At 35.5% G+C, this 25,719-nt stretch overlaps 1 protein-coding gene and 1 pseudogene across 1 annotated transcript in view; one reads left to right on the top strand and one right to left on the bottom strand.

Moving 5' to 3' along the window:
- ANTXR2 (ANTXR cell adhesion molecule 2) overlaps positions 1–25,719 on the top strand; it is a 209,561-nt gene that overhangs the window by 75,047 nt on the left and 108,795 nt on the right. Inside the window, exon 11 of the mRNA XM_074228566.1 lies at positions 24,180–24,258. Within this exon, the coding sequence (XP_074084667.1) occupies positions 24,180–24,258 (79 nt within the window). The remainder of the gene's footprint in view (positions 1–24,179; positions 24,259–25,719) is intronic.
- Positions 207–21,076, bottom strand: LOC141517123 (ribonuclease H1 pseudogene; annotated as a pseudogene).

Below are 25,719 nucleotides of genomic sequence, written 5' to 3'. Positions count from 1 at the left end.
GGTAATAGTCAGTTAAATATACTTCATGCTTAATCTCACAAGATTCCCAAAGATAAATAGATATTTTGGGTTAAAGTGAAGGATAATTTAATATACTTAACCATATTTCAACAGAAAACTATCTTTCTGATGAAACAAGAATATTACCAAATCCACTTTTAATTGTTCATGTCTTAGAGGCAAATTTTCAAACAAAATAATGACTAAAAAGCACTTGGTTTGCTCTTTAATTAGATTTTAAAAATTATACTAAGTTGAATCTTGAAATTTTTTAGCTCCTTCTCTTGCTAATCTATCAGCTTCTTCATTGCCTGGAAACCCTGAATGACCAGGAACGTGCATCCATTCAATGTCTATGCCTTGAATAAGTTTATCAAGCTTAATGAAGTCTTTTTTGTTAATCACATCTTTTCCTGTGCTTGTTTTTTCTTCCAGTCTTTAACCCAATTCGTTATACCATTTATAGTAAACATACTATCTGTGGAGAGAACCAGCTTACTGATGTTTTGATTCTTGGCTTGTTCAATTGCTTTACAGGCAGCATGTATTTTTCTGCTCTTTGATTTGTCTGTCTCCCAGGAAGTCTTTCACCTACATTTAAGGGATGGCCTGGTCCCCAATAAACACCAGTGCCTGCTCTTGCTTTCCTTTTCCTATTACTGGAGCAGCAGCCATCTGTGTAAACCACGGTTGCATCTCCCATATAAGAAAATTTATCTTTGCTAAGTAAAGGTTCAGAATCTTGTTTTGCAATTTTTTTGCAAGGCTCGTCTTCATCCGATGATTCACAGAGTCTCTTGTTTGGTTTCACTTTGGGGTCCTCTGTGTTGCATTTCTTTGTCTGCTCTGTTGTAGGTTCAGGGCTTGAAGTATTTCGGACAAAGGCCCAAGCCTCATCCTCAGTAGCAAACTTCTTGAACCAAGCAGCAGGAAATCGGTTCACTTGTGCTTGGCATTCACTCCAGGTGGGGAACACACCGGCCTTGCCCTTTTGACGGCGTAGAACGTGGTGGTGCTCAGGCGGCGGGCACCGCCGCAGCCGAGGACACCCATTGCGACTCTGGGGAGCGCTGCCCAGAGCCTCAGCGTGGCCCACTCCGGGGCATAGTGGGCGCAGGGAGGAGGCCCACAGCCGGCGGGCCCAGGTAGCCAAGGGCACGGTCTGCCTCAGTTTTGCTATTTGTAAAATGAGCAAGTTGGACAAACTGACCGATATCTGTTAGTGCCTGGAAGAGCTCTTACAGGTTTTAATAAGAAAAAATAATGCATTTGGAGTCAGAAAGTTTGTGTTCATAATGGGACTCCTCTGTTGGCTATCTGCAAACAAGTGACTACAAACATGTAAGTCTCAACTTCTCTGAGTCTCAGTTTCTTTATCCATTAAGGAAGGGAGTAGGATTTGGAGAATTCCAGGGTTCTTTCAAGGTCTTAAGTCTATGATTCCAAAATTCTCTCTTTACAAAAGGATTATCTGAAATAACAGAGTGAACTGAAAGTCTTGAAACAGAAAGAATGGTTACCAGTGGTTATTTTTAAAGGGTTCCTCCCCCCCAATCCTTCACTTGCTACCTCAGAAAAATTTTAGGAAAGGGGACAAGTCAATGATGAGTTGAATCTTTGTCAGTAATTTGAAGAACCTTTATTGAGCCAAAACCCTTAGCAAATGAGATTTCTGTGTTTATGCGTTTAATGTGTCATTTTCACATAACATGATTGTTTTGACTTTTCAAATTCGTTCATTGTGTAGGGATGTTATTTTTTGTTGTAGCTAACACTTTAACTACTCAGACTTCATCCTTTGTGATGAAATTATTTTATTTAGATTTTTTTTCCCTGTGAATGACAAGATCTCTTATGAGATTTGATTAAAGTCAATGAAACTATAGTAGTTTATACTTGTAAGGTGATGGCTATTTAATATCTGCTTAATTAGCTGTTTGCCAAGGATTCCAGTTCATTAAGTAGCTAGTTAGTCTATGTTTCACATAAACACATCTGACTCAATATTCATTGAAAGTTTTTCTTTTGTGAGGGTAACAGATGTGGTGATCATTCCTCCTTTCACTTAAATAATTAGCAGCACTCTAGTGAAATAACCCCAGACAGCTTGCCACAAAGCCAGCTGCGTGGTCTCAGAGCTGTCTCTGTGGACATGTGCCTTTCATTCAATCCGTTTGGTCCGCTGATGGCACTTCCTCCTTTGTGACGTTTCCTCAGTTGTATTTAGTTCTGTCCTATAATCTCCTAAATTAACTTTGGAGTCTTGCCTTTCAGACTAAAAATAGAACTGAAAGGCTTGACAGGAAGAGAGTAGAAATGGGGGATAGGGATCATACATTTTAGTAGGTTACTACCCTGCTAAAGACTCGACTGAGCCTTTTTCAGGGCTGCTTATCCACCTGTGTCCACCTGATATTTAACTCTCACCTGTGCTCTAAGAAGCTATAGCACTAGCAGTGGCCACATCCTGTTATAAACCATCTTGACAGACAAGTTAACCAGGTTGAGGGTAACTAGCCAGCCCCAAACCCATTAGTGAGTTAGTAGGACATCTATCCCAACCAGGTGAAGACTTTGCCTGGCAGAATGGGTGAATGAGAACAGGTGTTCCAGTGGTCAGGAAGGCGGCTGAAGTAATCATTGTGGACCTCTTAAAATTTGGTCAAGCATTGAAGTCAAGGTTATTTATTGCATGCTGGGCCATAGCTAGTCTTTTTGACTTTTGTCTTACTAATGACTTGGATAATTCTGGAAAAGAGAGTAAACTTAATAACTTTGTACTACTCTGCTTCCCACTTCACACACAAATCAAAGAAAATAGTGGCACTCTTGACAGTAAAAGGAGAGTTCAGAAGAGGGAGGATTTAGGAAGAAAGATGAATTGTTATGGACAGATTGAGTTTGAGATGCCTATAAGAAATCTAGCTTGAACTGTCTAAAGGTCAGTGGGTGATATGGCACTGAGCCCAGGAGAGAGATTAAGGTTTAATATATCTGCATAGATATGATAATATAGAATACATTTGAAGTTTAAGGAATGTCCATGTTAAATAATATAGAGGGTAAAGAGAAGAAAGCCCAGAATATTAGTGGGTTTGACCTAGATAAAGATCCAGCAAAGGAAAATGAGGAGTGATCATACACATAGAAGAACTAGAAGAGAACAGTACTATGAAAAATCTAGAGAGGAGAGACTACCTTAAAAGAGAGGTTGGTTAATAGTGTCAAACGCTACAGAAAGGTCTTGATGGATGTGAATTGAGAAAAGGACTATTTTGGCAAAATTCTGGCAATTAAAAATCATTGATAACATTGGTGAGAGAAGTTGCAGTTGAACAAAGATATCAGAAATCACACAGGGTATTTAGAAGAGAGGGTGATCTCCAGTGTTAAATGCTGAACAGATGTCAAAAGTATGAGGATTGAGAATAAGCCATTAGCTATAGAAATTAAGACATCACTGGCAATTTTGGTGAAAGTAGTTTCAGTTGAATGATGAGCTTGAAAACCAGATTGCAGGGGTCAAGAGGGAGAGAGAGGAATGGAAGTGATATTATTATTTCTCTCAGTCAATCAATAAGCATTTATTAAGTGCCTACTGTGTACCAAAAGGAACCCAAGGAAGATTGTAGGCAGAGGTGAGGAGGAAGAGCATTTCAGGTATAAGAGACAGTCAGAGAAACTACCTACAAGCAAGATGGAAGCCTAATTCACAAAACGTTAAGGAGACTAGAATGCTATGGGGAAGAATGCAATGGAGATTGAAAAGGTGGGAGGGGTGAGGGATTTTGAATGCCTCAAATTGTGCTAGTGCTATTTGCATTGACTTTATCAGTTTTTTCTCTGGCACTGGATAGCATTTTTCATCATGAGTCCTTAGGATTTGTCTTGGATCAATGTATTACTGAGAATAGCTAGGTCAATTGCAGCTGATCATCATAGAATATTGTTGTTTCTGCTTACACTGTTCTTCTGATTTTCTCACTTCACTTTGCATCAGTTCGTGTAAGTCTTTCCAGGTTTTCTGAGAGCCCATCATGCTGGTTATTTCTTAAAGCAAAATAGTATTCCATCACTATGAATTTGCTATTCCTCAATTACTATCTCGATTTCTAATTCTTTGCCACCACTAAATGAGCTACTGTAAATATTTTTGTACACATAGGTCCTTTTCATTTTTTATCTCTTTGAGATATAGACCTAGTCCTAGTATTGCTGGGCCAAGTGATATGCATGGTTTTATAGCATAGTTCCAAATTGCTCTAGAGAATAGTTGAATTAGTTCATAATTCCACCAGTAGTGTATTGATGTTTCAGTTTCCCCACATCCCTTCCAACAACTCTCATTTTCTTTTTCTGTCATAATAGCCAATCTGAAAGGAGTGAAATACTACTTCTGAGGTTTTAATTTGCATTTCTCTAATCAATAATGATGTAGAAGATTTTTATTTTCATATGAATAGATAGATTTGATTACTTTGAAAACTGCTTGATCATATCCTTTAACCATTTATCAATTGGGGAATGACTCTTATTATTTTTATAAATTTGACTCAGTTCTCTATATATTTGAGAAATGAGACCTTTATCAGAGATGCTTGTAATTTTTTTCACTGCTATGATTGTTAAGTGTTCATTTCCCTTCATCCTATTTTTTCTGGGTTTCTCTTGCCTTTTCTCTCTCCTTTCTTTTTGCTCTGTTCATTCTCAAACATATTTTACTTCTGATAACTGCCTCCCCAAATCTACTCTTTCTACTACCAGCACCCCCCATTCCCTTATCTGCTTTCCCTAGAATTTTCCTATAGATAAAATAGATTTTTATATCAACTGAGTTTGTATGTTATTCCCACTTTCAGCCAATTTTGACAATAGTAAGGTTCAAGTGCTCCTATACCTCCCTGATTGTCCTTTCCTTTGTAAAAGCATGGCTCTTTTCTGTGAGATAATTTATCCTGTTTGACCTCTCTCCCCCCATAATCCCAGTGCCTCCCTCTTTATCACCCCACCCCATTTTTAGGTAATATTTCATTGTATTCAAATCATATTTGGGCCATATATATATAAGTATGTACATATGTGTGCATATAAATATAAATATAAATACACACATACACACACACATACACATTTCTTCTAGCTGCCCTGGTTCTTAAGAGTTAAAAGAATCATCTTCCCTATATAGGAATGTAAACAGTTTTATTAAATTAAATTATTAAATCCTTATTAAGGTATTCTTTTCTTTTTTGTATTTTGTGCCTCTTTTATCAATTTGATCTTTTCTATTTTTAGCTATTTTTTCAATATTTTTATGCCTCTTTAACCAACTGTCCTTTTTTTGTGATTTTCTTGTATCACTCACATTCTTTTTCCCAATTTCTCCTTGACATCTTTTAAAACCCTTTTTTGAATTTTCCAAAAATTCTTTTTGAGCCTGAGATCAATTCACATTTGTTCTTTGAGGTTTTAGATAAAATCATTTGGACTTCATTGTCTTTTTCTGATTTTGTGTTTTAATCATTCCTGGAACCATAAAATCTTTCTATGGTAAGGATCTTTTGTTGTTGTTGTTATATGCTCATTTTCCAGCTTATTTCTTGACTTTATATTAAAGTTGTGCTTTGCCCCTGGGATGAAAAGGACAGATTCCCAAGCTTCAGGGTTTTTTGAGTAGCCTGTGGGTTTTGTAAGGTTTCAACTCTTCCAAGGTGATATGATCTAAGCAGAGATATATTTACTACTCTTCTGGCTTATGCTCTATTCTATGAGCAACCTCATGTACTCTTTTCTGCCCTGGAACTGTATTCAGGGTCCCAGCTGTTCTGTAGCCACAGGTTGTGGTGTCCTGTTGCTCCTCTAAGTCCTGGGACTCACACCCAGGTATAGAGGTTTGATCTGATTATGTGTAATGCAACAGAATCCTGCACAAAGGAACCCCTGTAATATTCTTCTGACCAGTTGTTTGACTCCTTTACCACATATAAGCTACAGCCACTGATTTGATCACCCACAAGACTTGCCACTTGTTTCCTGTGGCATAGTCAATACTTGTACAATTCAAATTGTACTGTTCTCCACTCTCATTCTCTTTTAGCAGACCTTTCCTACTGACCCAAGTCTTGGGACAGACAATTGCTTCTTTCTGTTCTTTTGTAACTTCTTCTGTGCCATAATTTGTTTCAAGTCATTATTTAACATTGTTTAGAGGGGAATTTAGGAGGGCTTATGTGAATCTTAGCCTTTTTTTCCCCTACCATTTGGTTCTACCCAATTAATTTTCTTATAATTCTCATTCATTTATTTCAATCATTGTAGGTGGTAAAATAAATTTGATGATTTTTAAAATACTTCTTAAAATGAAAAATAGTATAATTCATATAGGTCATAACAATGAATATAGTAACTTTTGATCAGTTGTCACATTTTTCAATGTGTACAGTTTTCTATATGTGAACACTATATAGAATGTAAAAATATTAAGAAAAAAGTGGTTTATCTCGGATTTCAGCTCAGGAAAAAATTTTCTATAGAAATCCATTGTTTTTTAATTATGTGGTTCTGCTTAAACATACCTTAGTTTGCAACTCACTTTTGGATTTGAACTTAAAATACAAGAAGTGAAATAATACATAATAAGTCTAGAAAGGTAAGTTGGAAACAAATTTTGAATGACTTCATATCCTAAACAGAGGAGTTTTCTTGGTTTATTTATTTGTGTTTGAAATGAAAAGCAACTGGAAGCTACTGGAGTTTAGCTTCTGGAGTAAGAGACAGGGTCAACTTGTGTTTTATTCCTAAATCACTTAGACATCTGAATAGAGAAGATTGCCTGGGAAAGAAGGAAGACAAGAAGGTCAATCCGGAAGCTATTGTAGGTGTCTAAGTGAGAGGTGTGGATAGAGAAAAGGGGGACAAGATTCAAGCATTATTGAGGCAATAGAACAGAATAGGAATTTATAACTGATTGATATGTGGCATGATAGGATGGATACCCATACTGTGAACCTTGGTGACTATAAGAATAATAGTGTCCTTGATAAAGGTAGAGAAGTTCAGAAGAGTTTTTGAGGAAAAGCCCAAATTCTATGACCTGTGATCCTATGAAAGAATAAGACCTGTGAAAAGGGAGGGAGGCAGGAAGCAGGGCTATTATTCACTTTCAGGGAGCTCAGAACTACAATCACCAGGTTATGAGTACAGGGTCTAGATATTCTTGGGCAATTAATTTATAATTTTCCTAAGGAGAAGGGATAATTTTGGAGTTTGCATTGGGTAGGGAGAACTGAAAATAGAGATGTGGTGATGAACTAGGAAGATAGTGAGGGATTGGAGCTAAGAATGAGGATTGGCATTTGAGGGGAAGCATGTGACCCATCTTCCCCACCTCTGATTCCTGTGCATCCCTTTGAGTCATATTAAAGCCCTTCTGGGGCCTTTCATGGGCCTTGTGTTGTAAACCAATTCTAGGCTAAAACTATTAAAAAGTTTTAGTGTATACTATAACAGAGAATCATCAATATTATAGAAGAGATTTTTCTAAACTTCCAAAATAAGTCTATATTATTTGGGAGTTTCCTGTTTTAAAAGGCTGGTTTATATATGAATTTGATTCTAAAAATGAGATTAAGTGGAAGGTTCTTAAAAGATATTGTAAATTTGTTTAGATGTTTGTAGGTTCATGAATCAACTTCCTTTTCTGGACATTACTCAGCTGATATGCAGCTGTCTTTAGTCTTTGTAAGAGGGGCTTATTCTGTGACCTTTGGTTGGTAAGTCATCAACAGCTGTCCTTTCATAGCAGACATCTTAAACCTGTTACTTGGCAAGCGGAACAGAGCACATCAGATAAATATACTTAAACATGTTTCAAAGAAAGAGAAGCAGAACAGAGTGATCCAATTGCCTCATCCTACAGCTTGTTTGATAGAGATAATTTTAGTAGGCATATGGTATAGTAAAATGTGCTTTCAAAAACATTGGCCACAACCTTCTGGCAAAAATGAAATAAATATCTAAATAAAATGATAGCTTGTAATATAATTACTTATAAAAGGCAAGATTTGAAGAGTTTTTGTCTTCATGTTTGGGGTAGAAAGTAGGACATTGGTATATATTGACAATTTTGCGGGTTTGATCATTGAAATAAAAATAATTAAGGCAAGTATCTTATGGGTAATTAGAGTAAGAAGCCTTTCCATCCCCCCTTCCCCCACTTTGGCTAGTCATCCTAAATCTGTTTTCCTTAAAATGAAGTTTTGCTTAAAATCAGATTGGTAAGTTGATTGATTGCTTCTGTTTCTATTTCTCAGGCTAAAAAAATTGTGACTTTAATTTGCACAGCTTTTCAAATAAAAAAAAAATCCACACAAAAGTCAAAGATACCATTATCAATGGAGCAAGTGATTCAGTTCTAATATTTAATTATTTCTTTTCATATCTGCATTTAGACAGGTTTGGAAATGTATTTTAGGAAGGTAGATTCCTATGCTAAACCAATAGATTGAATAGATGCATTAGAACAATGAGTTAACTATTACTGCCTTGTAAATGCAAAGTAGGGATTTGTTGCAGCAATGCAACAAATAGAATTCTAATGACTTGAAAGAGCTAATGTGTCTCCCTAATGCCCAATACACAAAAGAGATTGGAGAGCCTAAAGCCTATAATATCGAGCTAGTTAGGTAATAATCACTTATAAGCATAAATCACTTTTCACATGATATTGGTAGAATGTGTCAGCACTATTGATGGCTACATTTTCACGTCACCCTGATGGACAGCATGCATCCATCTTATAGTTGGGGGTCCTCATGCTCTAGGTAAACACTGAGAAGCACCTAAAATCCCAGGGAAATAGATATGAAAACTATTACTCAAAAATATATTATTATTATTATTATTATTATTATTATTATTATTACTCTTAAGCTCTTTCATACATTTAAACATTAGCATTTCCAGGGATATTTCAATGAAATGTTGATTGTTTAACATTCTTCACTGTTTGATTTTACTTTTTTGTGGATCATCTGAGAATATAGGTTGAGCCTGTAAATTAAGATCACAATTGAAAAGAAGATAGTTGGAAAAAATGCAAAGTTTGATACTGTATAGTATCAATTTCAATTCTGTGTAGTACTAAAATTTGAGAGCTCCCTAATTTCCAGGAAAGGTTAATTATCAATGTAATAAAATTGTTTATTGACAGAAGCAATATCAAAAAAAATAACCAAACCCAATGCAATTTTTCTTAAGATTACCATATTATAGAGGATCAAAAGAGTATTCTTTTCATTTCTGGTATTATTGAAGACATGGAACTTAGAAATGCATTTGCTTTTTGACCTCAGAATTCAGTGACTTTCTAATGGTATGACATCCAATTGCTTATTTGAGCATTGTGTATTTTTCATATATTCACAAGCTTTTCATTTTTCTCCCATTGTGATATTTTATGTTCCTGAGCTATCTTAACTTTTGGAGAACTTAAACTTCATTAGGTAAAATAATTAAAACCTTAAATTTTCTCAAATGAAATTTATGAAATTGAACAGAGCCACTCTGGCTACAATGGCACCATCTTTTTTGTTAAGTTCCCTATTGATTGATTTATAGAGCAGGTTTGTACTTTCAGTGTTCCCTACCTTAGGAAAGACTGTAAAAAAAAGGAGGAAAGGTCTGAGCACTATGCAATGACTACAAAATTTTACACTGCATTACTAGACTCATTTAACACACTTGTGACATTTTGTGGTGGTGCTGCCATTCTGGTTCCTTGAGCCAGGTCAGTGACACACACACACACACACACACACACACACACACACACACACACACACACACACACACAGAGCCTTCTAGATGTATTTCCTTCTTTCACTCCATAAATATTGCAAGCACAAAAGAGAAAATGCCTTAAACTTCTGTGATTTGCACAGAGATTGAAAATCTGTTCTCTTTCAAATGATAATTTTAGAAATGAGGTTTAGAAATCAAAAATAGTGACATAAATAAAACTAACAAGAAACAAGCACTTATTAAGCACCTATTTTGTTTCAATTACTGTACCAGTAATTGCACAGAGATTAAAAGACAAAGGCAAAGTATCCCTACTACCCTCATAAAGCTCAGATAGTCCTGACCTAGTTTAATTTTAAGCCTTTTAAAAGAAATTATTTTGTTGTTAACAGTGCTAGATTTGGAATCAGGAAGATCTGAGTTCAAATACTGCCATAGACTCTTATTAACAGCATGACCCTGAGCAAGTCATTAAATTTGTCTGTGAGATGTTTCTTTGTTGTCTAAAAACATTTGCCCGCCCTTTGATTGTTCCTCCTGATCCAGAGTTCCCAAGTTGGCCTTGATCTATCAATGATTATTCACTGGTTCTGGTTATTCAATCAATTCCAAATAAATCTAACATTTCAGCAAAACATTTGATAAAGTCTCTAGTAGGCTAGATAGGAATACAAAGTAGGTCATTTCTGCAAGCATTCTCTGATTCCATCAGCTAATTTACCCTGGATAAAGAAAGGAAAAAAGGCTACAATGACATAATCTGTTCTTGGGGCAGTTATGAGGACTCAATAGTCACTATTTCCTTTTCTTGCTTCTTCATCCTATCTTCAGATTTTCCCAGAATTAAAAGAAAGGATGTTTATTTTCCAAATACAATGTCATATTTATAGAGACCTTCTCTACTGCCTTTTCAAAGAAGTGACTGTTACCATAGATATACTAATTGTTCCTAAGATGTGATATGATCTGATGCTGTGTCAATGAAACAGTGATTAAAAAAAAATCATACACCATGAAATAATACTGGCATTTCAATTTACAATAACCAATGTATAAAATACTCATTTACTCCTTCCTTTGTAAACCTAATAAAATTTCCACTTTATGAGCCATTTTTTAAAAAAAGATGAAAAAATTAAGTAAAGTTGTGAAAGACATTTGCTAGAAGTAATAAATAATTTACCTTCAGTTTTCACAGTCTGAAAATTAAACAGGCAACTACTCAAAAAAATTATTAAAATTATAGTGACTAAAGATATTTTGAAATCAAGTGCTGTATTTAATACTTAGTATAGCTTTTAAAAGTTAGTTTTATGAACAATAAATGCATAAATTATTATAAAGGGTTTTATATTTCATGTTTCAATATTTTACTTCAAGTTTTGGACATGCAAATTTTCATCCAACAAATCTGTACTTTGCCTACCATCATACCATTATTTGATTATATATTTCAGATAAGTTTATCTATGATAGATACAATTTAATATACAAATTAGTTCAGTGTTAGCTGGACTGGAATGGAATGGAATAGAATGACTGAAATGGCTGGAAGCCACCATTTTTATAATTACTTTTATATGAGTCAACAAATACTAAATATGTCAATGGAAGACATTTGTAATAAAATGAAATCTTAAGGTTTTATAGAAAAAAGGGGGTCTTTTAAGGTCATTTAGTCCAACTGACCTGCTACCAAAAGGATTATTCTTCAACATTCTTGACACATGGTCATCAGTTTTTATTTTAAAACTTCCAGTGGCAGAGAGTCCATTGCTTCATATGGAAGTGAGTTCACTTTTGAAATTCCACTCCTTGGTTGTTTGTTATATTGAGTTGAAATCAGCATTCCTATTACATCTACTGCCGATTCCAAGTCTGTCCTCAAGGAGGTACATGGACAAAATATAATCATACAAACTTGCAACCCTTCAAATATATAAAGACTGGTTTTTGTGTCTCCCTGAAGTCTAAAATGATTATAAATTACTTCGATGCAGGAATTGTTGAATGAAATGACTTGTTGAATTCATGACAAAATGTCTTCAGGTCCTTTACTATATTTGGTTTCATAAAATCATAAGTTCATAGTTGTAAAGCTGGAAGGGGAGATAAAATTCATGTTCTCTAACTCTCTCGTTTTGTTGAAAATTCCCAATCATAACTTTCCTTGGATACATTCTGATTTGTTAAAGAAGACTTTAAAAATATGAGCTTAGGTGTAGTTAAAATATTCTTGATGTGTCTTGGTCTTTACATTGTTCAGTAAATGATACTCTCATAGATTTATGTTTTGGGAAATAGTTCCTTGTGTGAAAATATTAATACCTTAATTCCGTTTCTTAGAAAGAAAAACTTTAGCAACCACAGCAATAAGAAGCAGTTTGGCAAAAACCAACCAACATGTCAATTAAGTCCCGCATTTTATGTTACACCCTTAGACTACTACCTCTGTAGAAGAGAAGAATGTATATTCTCATAGCTATTTTGTGTGGACAAGCTTAGTTATTTTAAGTGCCTAACATTCAGTTTCAATTGCTGTTGCTGTTCTTTGCATTCACTTTGTAAAAGTCATTTCACATATTTTCCTGGTTCTCTTTGCTTCACTTTGCACCATGTTATCAATCTTCCTCTGCATCTCAGAATTTATGGTTTTCATTGTTTCCTACACCATAGTGATAGTGTATTACATTCATGTATCACAGTTTGTTTTGTCTTTCCCTCACTGATGGGCTCTTATCGGACACTTTTTTCCCATTTCTTCTATTACATAATCTTGCACATAAATATTTACTAATAGATTACTTCTTCCTTTATATTGTTAGAGAATAACAGTGAGAATTGTTAGAAATAGAATAATTAGGAAAAATATTTGGGTAGCAGGTTGAAGGGCTTATTGGAGAGACCTAGGTATATTACTTTTCTACTTAATAAAGCAAAAATTTCCTGATCCTGTCATTTAAGGTCCTACAAAATCTGGCTTAAATTTCTCACTGTATCTTTCCTGGATCTTTCCTTTGTAATTACATCACTTTCTTCTGTATCAGTTATCCATATCCATTAGATTATAAAGTCCTAAACTTTATATCCTATCTCATACAAATCTTTTTATTCCTAGTACATAGCAGAGGCTCTTGCTCATAACTAATTGAAAAAATTTAATCCGTATCAGTATCAGTTAATGATGAAAATGTTGATCAGGATAGGGGCAAGGAACCAATCCTGGAAAAGAGCACAACAATTCCTATTCTGGCTTTACCCTTAGAAGGCTGAAACTTTGCTACACTTATTTAATAATTTTCTGAATTTTATATTTTCAACATTCTTTTTAAAATTTTGAGTTCCAAATTCTACCTTCCTCTGTATCTTTCCTTTACTGAGAAAACAAACAAAATGACATTAATCATATATGTCAGGGGCAGCTAGGTGGCACAGTGGATAAACACTGGCCCTGGAGTCAGGAGGATCAGAGTTCAAATCCAACCTCAGACACTTAATAATTACCTAGCTGTGTGACCATGGGCAAGTCACTTAACCCCATTGCTTTGCAAAAAACAAACAAAAAAAAAGCATATATGCAAAATGATGCAAGACACATTTGCATTTTAGCCATTAAATTAAAAAAAATGTGAGAAAACCCTACTTCAGTTTTCAATCACTTTACCAGCTCTCTGTTTGGAGGTGAATAACAGCCTCTCCCCATAAGACCTTTTGGACTTTCCTTTATCACTGCACAGATTAATATAGACAAGTCTTGCACAGTTGATCATTCTTGCAACATTGCTTTCACTGGGCACAATGTTATCCCAGATCACTTCAGTTTATTTTGCATCAATTCATATATATCTTCACATATTTTTTGAAACCATCCCCTCATCATTTCTTATATCACAGTTTTATACTATTATAATCATATACTACATACAACTTATTTACCCAATCCCCAGTTGATCTTCATACTCTCAAATTTATTTTTTCTCACAATTTACTTATATATTTTTTCACATTACTACAATAGTCTTGCTGTAAAAGTAAACATAATCTTCCCTACCCTCCAGGGTAAAATAGATTTCTATACCCTATCATACCCTCAAATTTCAATTCTTTGCCAACACAAAAAGATCTGCTACAAATATTTTTATAATAAAGGTCCTATTATTTTTTCTCTGATTGCTTTGGATATACCACCAACTAATGGTGTTTTGAAGGCTATGTAGAGGTTTATAGTTTGGGGCATAGTTCCTAACTGTTCTCCACAATGGTTAAACCAACTTACAACTCCATCAACAATTTATTAGTGTATCTATTTTCTTTCAATCCCTCCAGCATTTGTCATTTCTGATTGGTGTGAAGTGGTACTTCAGAATTGTTTTGGTTTGCAATTCCCTAATCAGTAGTGATTTAAATCATTTCTTCTGAAAATCATCTGCTCATATCCTTTGACTATTTATTGGATATTTTTTCTAAATTTGACTCAGTTTCCTATCTGGAGAATGAGAGCTTTATCAGAAAAATTTGATGTAAAGATTTTGAAATTACTTCATTGTCTGCTTATCTTTCAGCAAAATGTAATTTGCCTGTTTATCCCTTTTAATTAGTTCTGCTTTTGTTCTTGCTTGGTTATTGATCATGATTGCTATACTGCTGCCTATTTTTTATCATTACTATTTTACTTCAGTTCAAGCATAAAACATTCTGCTCCAGTCCTTTATTCTAACTCTGTGTTTGTATTTTTGTTTAGATTTTATCCAACATATTGCTGGATTCTGGTTTCTAATTCAATCTATCTGCTTTCATTTAATGAATGAGTTCATTCCATTGACAATTATGATGACTATGAATTCCCTCTATTCTATTTGTTTCCCTTTATACTTCTCTCTCTCTCTCTCTCTCTCTCTCTCTCTCTCTCTCTCTCTCTCTCTTCATCCTGTCTGTTTAAAAATATGTTTTGCTTCTGACCACTGCCTCCTTAAATTAAACTTTCATTTATCATACCCTATTTCATTTATTATACCTTATCCTATTCATATCTCTTATTCCTTTGCCTCCCTCCTTTCCCTTGGGTAAGATAGATTTGTATCTCTTCTCTTTGAATCAATTTTTGATGAAAGTGATGTTCAAGCATTGCCCACTACCTATCCTTTTTCATTGATAATTTCTTGAAACATTATTTTAAGACTCTTTATTAAACATGGTTTTCAGGTGATTTTCAGCTAGTTTATGCAGTAGGGAAAATGCTAGGCACTTCAGTGTCAAAAAAGTCTCATCTTCCTGAATTCAAGTCTGGCCTTAAACATTTGCTGTTGTGTGAGCCTTGGCAAGTCACTTAACTGTTTGCCTCAGTTTCCTTATCTGTAAAATGTAAAATATAAAATCTGTAAAGAAGGAAATGGCAAATAACTCAAATATCTTTTGTTAAGAAAGCCCCAAATGGGGTCACAAAACATTGAACGTGGCTGAAAAATGATTGAAAAACAATTCAGATAGTTTAATAATTCTTTTTTTTTGTGGGGCATGGGGTTATAGTTGAATAATTCTTAAGTTATTTCTCCTTGATCTATTTTCCAGATCAGTTTTTACTGTGAGCTATTATTTCACATTTAATTTTTCTTTTCTTTGTCTCTATTTTATTGTTTATTGATATCCCATGCAGTCATTGGCTTCCAGATGTCCAATTCTAATTTTTAAGGAATTATTTTCTTCACTGAGATTTTGTACGTCCTTTTTCATAAGACCAATTAAGCTTTTCTGGGATTCTTTTTAGTGAGTTTTTACCAGGCTAATTCTGTTTTTTAATGTGTCATTTTCTTCAATATTATTTTTTGTGCTTCTTTTACCAAACTGTTCATTTTTTTCCAACTTTCTTACATCATCTTATTTCTTTCTCCAATTTTTCATTTACTAATCATTTCTTTCTTTATCTCTTGTTGGACTTGGATCCAGTTGACATTTTCTGTAAGGCTTTGTTGATAGCTATTTTCACATTATTGTCTCCTTCTGAGTTTATGTCTTGATCTTCCCTGTTATTGTAGCTTTTTAGGCTCAAGATTTTTTGTTTGTTTTCTCATTTTTTCCTGTTTACTCTTTGACTTTGAACCTCTGAGTGAGCAAAGATTAACTTTAACATAAGGCACTATCTCAAGCTTCAGGCTTTTTTGTGTTGCTCCTTTCAGAGTTGTTCTTAGGGTCTACAACTTTTTGATGCTTCCTAAGTCCAGGGAAAGGTATAATTACTCTGTTGTATTCTTTTCTTTACCCTGATTCCCTACCGCCTTAGGCACTAGTGCTTCTCTTTGCTTTAGAAGTATGACCAGAGCTCCTACTCTCTTACATATTGACAATAGAGTTGCCAGTTAGTACCAACTGTGTCCTGTGTCAGTAAAGTGTTCCATTTCTGACCAAGAGTCTGACCCCACTACTTTGTCCAGGCTGAGAGCTCCTAAAGCTGCTACGGCTACTGTTGCCACAGCCAGGTGTGTGAGATCTCAAAAGGCTCCTCCTACCCTGGTATTACAGACTTCTGCTTTTTCTTAAGCCTTCTTAGACCAAATAGTCTTTCCTTAAACATTTACTTTTTTTTTTTTGCTCTGACACTCCAAAATTTGATTTGAGGCTCTATTTTAAAGTTATTTGAAGGGAAAATTTGGAAGAGTCATTGGGTGATTGCCATTTGTCTGCCATCTTGACTCCATCTAAGATTTTAGCATCTGAAAAGAACTTGTGATACAAGAGAAAAGAATTGCCTCTACTTCCAACTTCAGGGATGAAAGCTTTGACATCCTCAGTGAAACCAGACTCTTTACCTTCTTCTCTAAAACAGCATCTACAGGTAGTAGATCAGAAGGAGAAAACTACTTGTACCCCTACCCCCCCAATTTTTTTCTATGGAATAATTTTTTTTACCTATTTAGTTGGATAGGCCTACTATGTTTTTAGGGTCTGCTCATCTGAAAACCAAAACAAAAAAGTAACTGAATGAAGAAAAAAATAAACTCTTCACATGCTTACATCCTGTTTCCTTCTCTCACCCATCCCCCAAGGTGTATGGTGGGATGTGAGTTGCTGATAATGGGGGTTAGGGGAAGATGTAGAAAGAGGAACCTGAAGATGGAGATGCTGAAGTGTTGTGTCATCTTCCTGGCCAAGTTCACAGTGTTGCTTAGCATTACTCCTGTTTGTCTCTAATGAGGCAGCGGCAGAATGGAGCTGTGCCAGGAAATATACTTTGTCATATAGTTGCACACTGGGACCAGTCTGCTTCATAGATTATGAACTTTTTCTTTTCCTCTTCAAAACATGACCAATTTCATATAAAGGAGATTGATTTCTAAGGGATATATATTAATCAAGGTATCACTGTGTTGTAACTAAATAAAGATTTGCTATGTCAGGGTAGAATATGAATGGAAAATAATTACTAGTCCTTGATTTTTGCCTCTTTCTATACTCTCCTAATAAATTTTAAAAAGTTTTATGGATTTCTTACTTTTAATTGTATTTTAATGACTATAACCCTTTCTTCTTTTATTTACCCTCTTCAAAAATAGAAGTTAAAAGTTTCTCAACAAGCTATCTCTGAGACATTTTGTGTTCATTTTGCCAGAGTTAATGTTTTTGTTTGTCCTCATAGACTTCTTTATCTTGTCTCTTAAAAATAGAAAAATAAACAATTAAGCAAAAATATTATAATGATCTCTAAGTTCAATCTCATTCTGACAGTGTTATAGATCTAAAAATCTTTTTGTCTAAGTTAGTCTCAATCAATTGAGAAACATTTATTGTCTGCTGGCTCCCAGACCCTAAACTAAATCCCTGGGAATACGAAAACACAAGATTCATTCTGTTAGGAATCAATAACCAGGCTTATTACTGATAATATAGTGATGATATATGTTAATATGGTAGAAAGTTTTTATTTATCTTAGAATCTTACCATGGCCTTAACTTACTACTACTATTAAATTTGTTTATTTTCTTTGAAAACTTTAATTAGATGCTTCCTCAACTTGACTCCTTTTTCTTGTGTACACCCACTCACACATCTATGTAATTTATTACAACAAAAAAATAGAGAACAACCAAAAGGAAACAGACCTGTATTTCATAAGGACTCATATCCAGAGGTTTTTTTTAAATAGTCCACTGACAGAGAAAATAAATTTGCTGCATTGACCACATAGGAAGCAATTTGGGAGTAGGCAAAAGTAGTTTTACTGACTTTTTTTCAAACCTATATAAGAAAGAACTGTCAGTTTGTTAACAGAACATGAACTTCATATCTTCCCATCTGAATATGTACTTATAGGAATATGAGTAATTTTAGAGTCTAATATTTTAAAAACAATAGATAAAATTGGAAATTAGTTATAACTGAGTCAGTTATTGAGGGCCAGAGCTTTCAACTGTAAGGATTTTAAAAATTCCATATGCTTCAGGGATTCTTCTTAGATACTAGTGATTATGTATATGTTTTGACATTTTGGAATTAAACGAATTAATAATTAGGAACTTAAATTTACATCAGTTACAGAATCTATTCCAAGTGCAAATAGAAATTACTTTTGAACTCTCTATTGTCCCCCAAAACACAGTGACTTGTATTTCCCTATCTTGTTATCTTTAATTATTCTACTGGAAAAGTCCTTTCCTCACTTCAGGGCCATCTAAATCTTACTTCTTAATTAAGTCACAGTTCAAATCCTAACTCTTATCATGTTAGTTTGATTTTTTTTAAATTTTTTATAATCTTTACTTTGCCAGAACTCAGTGAGACTGCTTTGTATTAGAATGAAAGGAGACACTTGTAATCTAGTAACATTAACAAAATGAAGTTTACTTAGTAATTATATGAGGAAGATATTCAGCAAGGATATCACATTGATTCATGTGGACAAAACTGTTTGGCCATTTGCCTCAGTGGCATGCCTGGTTAGAAGTTTATATTAGGTCTCAAGAGCCCTCAGACTCAAAAGTGAACAAGGTCAATAATTATACAAAGGTGACCAAGTCAGTAATTCAAGCTTTAGTCCCATCTCAAGGATGATTTCATTTCCATTTAAGAGAAAAAAAAATCACTTACCCTTTAGGGGGTAGATATTGCTTCTACAATATCCCACCCTTTCGTGGAAAGGTCCTAAAAAGTTTGTGGGATATCTATTTCACTTTAATAAGCATTAGTAGTGGAAAAACTTGACTATAGGGTTGTGAGAGGTCTGAAATAGGCTCCAATGGAGGAGAAGTTTCATGGGGGTAAAAGAAAGACAAAAAGAACAAAAGACAACAAATGATATAATGATCCTTTCAAAAAGATCAATCCAAGTGATAATGGGGCAGGGTGATGGCAGGAAAAGAAGACACAGAGGGTTTCCAAAGGTAAAGGAACTATCAGGAACATCAGGGCCACCACAAATACAATGACACTTTGGCTTAGTTTCTGATCTTTATTACAAAGCAGGGACATCTGTAGGCATGTACATGAAAGTTCATTACCTTCTAGAATGTAATCTGTCTCAGAACTAGGGCATACAACAAAATGGCACTATCCACTCACCGTTCCCCAGTTGACCATTCTGAACTTTTGCTTTCTTGGAAGCCCATTGGAGAAAGCCCCTTTGCTCCTTTAGAGATCCCTACTGAGGTATTTCCCTCTTCTACTGAAACTAGGTGGTTATTGTTCTGTCAATAATCCCTTATTAAGGCTTATTATTATTATCAGGCACTGGACTAAGGATTGGGGGGATAAAAAGAAATGAAAAATAGTCTCTGCCCTCCAGGAACTCTCTAGTCTAAAGAACAAGAAAACAGAAACAGACAAGTTATGGACATGATAAATTGGAGATTGTCAAAAGACAAAAGGCACCCATATTAAGAGAAACAGGAAAATGCTTTTTATAGAAGGCAAGATTTTAGCAAGGACTTGAAGGAAAGCAGAGAGAGTTGCTGGGAAGGAGGCTAGAGGAAAGAAAATTCTAGGAATGGACTATATAGCCAGTGAAAATTCTGGAATCAAGAAGAGTGTCTTGTACAAGGGACAGAAAGGAGGCATAAAAGAGAGGATTTTATATTTGATATTGGGGATAATAAGGAGTCACTAGAGCTTATTGAATAGAGGCACCATACCTGCACCTAAACAACAGTCTGGTAGCTGAACAAAGATTAGACTAGAATGGGGAGATGCTTGAGGAAGGGGGAACAATTAATGAGTTATTGCAATACTCCAGATGGGAAATGAGTTTTTATTAGAGTGTTCCTAGTGTCAAAGAAGAGAAGAGAGTTGTATAGAAGAAAGGTTAAGAAAGTAAATAGGACTTGATAGGACTTGGCAACAGATTGAATGAATGAGAAGGGGAAGGGAGACAGAGAGAGAGAGAGAGAGAGAGAGAGAGAGAGAGAGAGAGAGAGAGAGAGATAGAGGCAGAAATAGATACAGAGAGAGAGAGAGAGAGAAAGAACAAAAGAGAGACCAGGAGAGGGTGAGAGAGAAAAAAAGACACAGAGAAAGAATAAGATAGACAGACAGACAGAAGATAGAGACAGAGAGACAGACACAGAGAGAACAAAAAAGAAAATAAGAGAGAGAAAGAATGTAAGGAGAGAGAGAGAATAAAAGAGAGAGGAGAAAGGAGGAGAGGGAGAGAAAGGAAAAAAGAGATACATGGAGAATAAAAGAGAAAGAGAAAAGACAAGAGGAAGAGAGGGAGAAAGAGTGGGAGAGAATAAAAAGACAGAAAAAATAAGAGAAAGAATGAAAGAGGGAGAGAATAAAAGAGAGAGAGATGAAGAGAGGGAGAGAAAGAAAAAGACAGAATAAAAGAGAAGAGAGAGGGAGAGAGATGAAAGAAAGAAAAAACAAGCACAGAGAATAAAAGAGACAGGAGGGAGAAGGAAGGAGAGAGAGGGAATAATAGAGAGAAAGAGGAATGAAAGAGAAAGGGAGAGAAGAAAGATAGAGAGCATGAGAGAGGGAGAGAGAAAGAGAAAGTTAGACAGAGAATAAAAGAGAGGGAGAGATGAAGAGAGAGAATTTAATGGTATTTATACCCAAACACACCAATAGGGGAAAGTAAGACATCTCCCAATAATTTTACCTTTTGTTCCTAAACAATTGTCTTTTGTCCTAATTGTCTATTGATCACTGGGTGTGGGGACCTTCCCAGTTCCAGATTACAGTACTGGGCTTTTACCCCTCTTCCTCCTTTGGTGCCTGTGACTTGCACCTTCTATTGGGCCCATATGCTGCTGTTGCCATCCTCTGCTGAAGGCTTGCTGTTCTACGCATTTCATGTTCCTTTAAGCTGGCATGTCACACTACCCCAGACTGGTTCACTATGTTGATAAGTTTGAGAATGACGTCATGGAATTATTGACAACTCTATCCAGCCAAACCAGGACTAGGCTTCATCTCATTAATTCTGTCAATACTGAAGCTCTCCTTGTTTCTAGTTAGTTCTGTCTGTGGGAATGGGGCAGCTTAGGAGGATGGGAGTTCAAATCTTGCCTCAGACACTTGAATCTTACTAGCTGTGTGACCTTGGGTAAGTCACTTAACCCTGACTGCCTCACATCCAGGTTCATCTCCACTCATCTTGATCCGTATCTGGTCACTGAAGCCAGATGACTAGAGGAGAAAGTGAGGCTGGGGAATTAACAGAACACCCCCACACACACTCTAATCCAGTTCATGTGCTTGTCATGGCATCACCTCCCTGATGTTGTGGTCTTCAAGAATGAAGGACAAATATAGTCTGTGGGATCCAGAAACTTCTAACCTCTCAAACTCATGAGATTTCTGCCAGGGCTAAGGATGACACTTAGATTCTCTCTTCTCTCATCTGTGCTTGGGAAAGAGTCAGATGAGGCAGATAAATCTCACGTTCATCTAGGCTAGTACATGTGTTCTAACTGCCATGTACGAGGAAATAGTCTGTTTTTACTGGGTGGAGGAAGGCACCTGGGACCCTCATTAGAGTCCTGAAATATAGTCCAAAAGAAAGAAATCTATATACCACATGTTCAGTACTGAAATTGGAATGTTTCTCTTTCAACTTGGTTTCACTCATCCCTCAGCCTCAGCAAATTAACAAAGGTGTATTTGTCATACTTGTCTATATGTTCAATTTTGGAAAATTTTCTAGGTTTCTGGGGCAGTTAAAAACTTTGTCCTTTCCAGATGTTCCTCTAGTACCTCATATTAAAATCTCAAAATCCATATGGTACAGTTCTTAAGGGCCTCCTTAAAACCATATTTAAGTCCCAAGTAGTTTATTTAATACATCTCTTAGAAATTCCCCAAATCAAAGGGTGGCTAGGTAGCGTAGTGGATAAAGCACCGGCCCTGGAGTCTGGAGTACCTGGGTTCAAATCTGGTCTCAGACACTTAATAATTACCTAGCTGTGTGGCCTTGGGCAAGCCACTTAACCCTGTTTGCCTTGCAAAAACCTAAAAAAAAAATTCCCCAAATCAGCATTCTTCAGTGAGAACTGAAACCTTTGATAGCTGGTGGGCCTGAAGATTACAGTCATACCCCAATATAAACTTTTCCAAATTCAACACAGATGATTCACAACCATCTCTCATAGCCACAGTTTACTTGCTACTTTCCTCCTACATCCCCTAGCCAGTGGAATTCCCCATATATATTCCACTGATCTATGATATGGGAACAGAAACATGACCAGAAGCATAGTATTCATCAGGTGGACTAGGCATACGAGAGCATCCAGTCATCTGGGGCTCCCTTCCCTTCCTATTTCTTTTCCTCCATGTAAGTTATGAAATCAGCCATGAGATCATTCTAAACTAGTCTTGCGGCCTAAACACAATTATCTAGGCCAGATCTGGTTTAGGCCTGGATTGGATAAGGTTTAGCATTGGAGTTAAATGAGGCTGTGGTATACCACCTAACTTAAAAAAAAATAAATCTATTTACCAAGCACATGGAAAGAATTTTTTGCAAGAATGTGGATGGATACAGCTTCTCTGCCTTTGCATTTACAGCATGAGTGTATTTGGTGAGGAGGGTACTCCTTTCTTCTTGACCTAGCTCAGATGATCAGGAATCTACATTCTTCTACATAGTTTGAGGAAGAAAGCAAGGTTTTAGGGGCGGCTAGGTGGTGCACTGGATAAAGCACCGGCCCTGGAGTCAGGAGTACCTGGGTTCAAATCTTTCAACTATAAGGCTTTTTTGATTTCCCACTTACCTATAATTTCTTCCTCCCCATGAAAATATTTTTGTACATGCTGTATCTTCCAGGAGAATATAACCTCTTTAAGGTCAGAAACTATGTGTTCCAATGTGTGAGCATCTTTGTACTTTCAGTAATTAATCATATTGAAAAATAAGGGGGAGGCTAGGTGGTGCACCAGCCCTGGAATCAGGAGTGCCTGGGTTCAAATCCGGGTTCAGACACTTAATAATTACCTAGCTGTGTGGCCTTGGGCAAGCCACTTAATCCCATTTGTCTTGCAAAAAATCCTAAAAAGAAAAAGAAAAAAGAAAAGAAAAATAAGGCACATATATTTTCTTCAATTAAAAATAAAATATTTTCAAATAATTCTACTTTGAAGATATTTTCAGAGAATAACAGAAGAGGAGCAACAATGTTGCTATGATCTGCACAGTAGGCATTTTGTTAAATTAAATTGGATTTTTAAAAACTGAGAATCCTTGGCATTTTCTTCTTTCTCAGTACTATAGATTAAATATGTTTGGCCTATATTCTCTTTATAAATATAACAGTTGCCTTATAATTTCATTTATTATTTTAACTTTTGTATATTTGTATTCTCAAATAATTGTTCTCATTCTGTTTCTCACATGAGACTTGACATTGTAGAATCATGATTATTTCTACTGTGCAGGCATCTTATTTTGCTTTCATTATTCCTATTTCTCTTTAAGTCATTCAGGAGCATCTGTTGTGGTTCAATGCTATTGGGAATTCAAAAGATCTTCTGCCTTATCTGGTTTCAATTAATTTTCCTGTTTCTTGCAATATTTATTAATGGATGTCTGGACTCATTTAGCTTATGGGAAGGTATCTTTCTTCTGTGATTAATATCTTCTGTGTTGGCTTATCTGTTTATGTTCAAGTTCTGTGTGGAGTTTTCTGTTTCAGTCCTTTTCCTACATTTCCCTTTTCCTCACTTTTTGACTCCTTCCCCTTTGATTGGGCATAATCAAAACCAGAAAGATATCACTTTGTTGTTGCTCTTCAAATTAGAGTGTCTGGGAAAAAACAGCCAGAAATTGCTGATGAAAAGCTTTAATCCATACATGCAAAATAAAATTTCTGATTATTGAAACCTATATAAGTTTATAAAAGTTTGTCACAAAGTTATGGAGTTTTATTTAAATTACTCTCTCATTTTCTTTCAGAACTCTTGAGGTTTCTGTGAGTTTGAATGAAGGAAAATCTGTCCTCTACAGCTCATTGACAGTCACAGCTACAAAATGTGTAAGTAAGCAAGAAGGGTGTAGCATTAACTTTGAGGATCTAGATATTATGCTAAATTTAACAGGTCCTAGAATATGGCAGAGCCAACTAAATTACATATGAATTACGCCATGTCCTTGCTCCATGTGTTCCAGAAATTCTAGTTGAATTTGTGTCCAAAATATTTTTTTTCTTTCAGGCTTTACTTACAAATTTTCTGGTATCATTCTTTTTTTTTTTCATTTCTGTTTTTTTCTTTCATCACTGTCACATAATAATGAATTTGATGGATTTTTTTCCCCAGTTCATTTTTCCAGCTTTTTCTTCTCAACTTGCCTTGTTTGGTTCTGTTTTCTGTGCCTTGGTTTCTGATGCTACTTTCTCTGACTATTGATAGCTGTTCTTCAAGAGTTTCAGGGACAATTCAAGCTGGACACATACAATCTTTCAATAATTCCAAACCTCTTTGGTCCAGGGCAAATTTTAATTGCAACTTGCCTAATCTAATGTTATAAGCTTCTCAACTGGTGTTTGTCTGAGAAATTCAGCTGTGATTTACTCTTGTTTGGAGTTCCAGTAGAATGTTTCTTGACCCAGCTACTATTTTTAGCTAGCTAGGAAAGACTGAAGATTTATGTTCTAAAGTAGCAAGCCCCCCTCCCCCTTATTTTAAGCTCCTTGCTCTTAGGAGTCTTCTTTAGGCTTAAGTTTGACCTGAAACCTAGAACTGAGACCTTGTTCCACTCCAAGGGGCAGTCTCATAAATACTGCATTTTTGTCTCCCAGTACAATTCCATTTTATTTAACATTCATATGTACACAAGAACATTCAATATACAGATTATCTATTAAGTGAAATTGGGCAGACATTTCTGCTCATGTGTGACCCACATTAATTTCAGTGATTACAGTCTCCATACAGGTGTCCTATCACATCATCTTTTGCTTTTAAACTTCTAGCAAAACCACAAATAACTACATTTGCAAAGACAAATCCAAATAGAGTAGTAATAAATCAATAAATAAATGAAAGTTCACACTGGAATGATAATATAAAGTTACTGCACTACTGAGAGATCTAAGCCATAATGAAGTTTGAGTCTATAGTATAGTCTATAGGTAAAGATGTTTATATTTAACTAATAGGCTAATTTTAATTTAGTTGTTGGATATGTTTAACAAGTAACATTAGTCCACTCCAGGGCTTGCGGATAGGAACTTTTTCCTAGTCCATAATTGACTGTCTTCTTGGACAGAGATTGTGAGAAATAGAAAGGTGTTTACTTCTTGGAGTGACTTTACTCATTTAACTTCCCCAGTTTAACCAAAATCTCCCATGCATAACAATTGCATCTGGAAGAGATTCATTGCATAGTCCCTGGCCTATGACTATTCTTTGCCGTGATTTACATGGAATCAGCAATCCTACTCAAAGGTTTTTCCTGTGCCTTGCAGTGTTTTCTCCCCCCTTTTCTACATCTG

Source organism: Macrotis lagotis, chromosome 3, assembly GCF_037893015.1.
Source record: "Macrotis lagotis isolate mMagLag1 chromosome 3, bilby.v1.9.chrom.fasta, whole genome shotgun sequence".
Classification (NCBI taxonomy): Eukaryota; Metazoa; Chordata; class Mammalia; order Peramelemorphia; family Peramelidae; genus Macrotis; species Macrotis lagotis.
The sequence above is the reverse complement of the archived record's forward strand: the minus strand, read 5'-3'. Positions and strand labels throughout refer to the sequence as shown.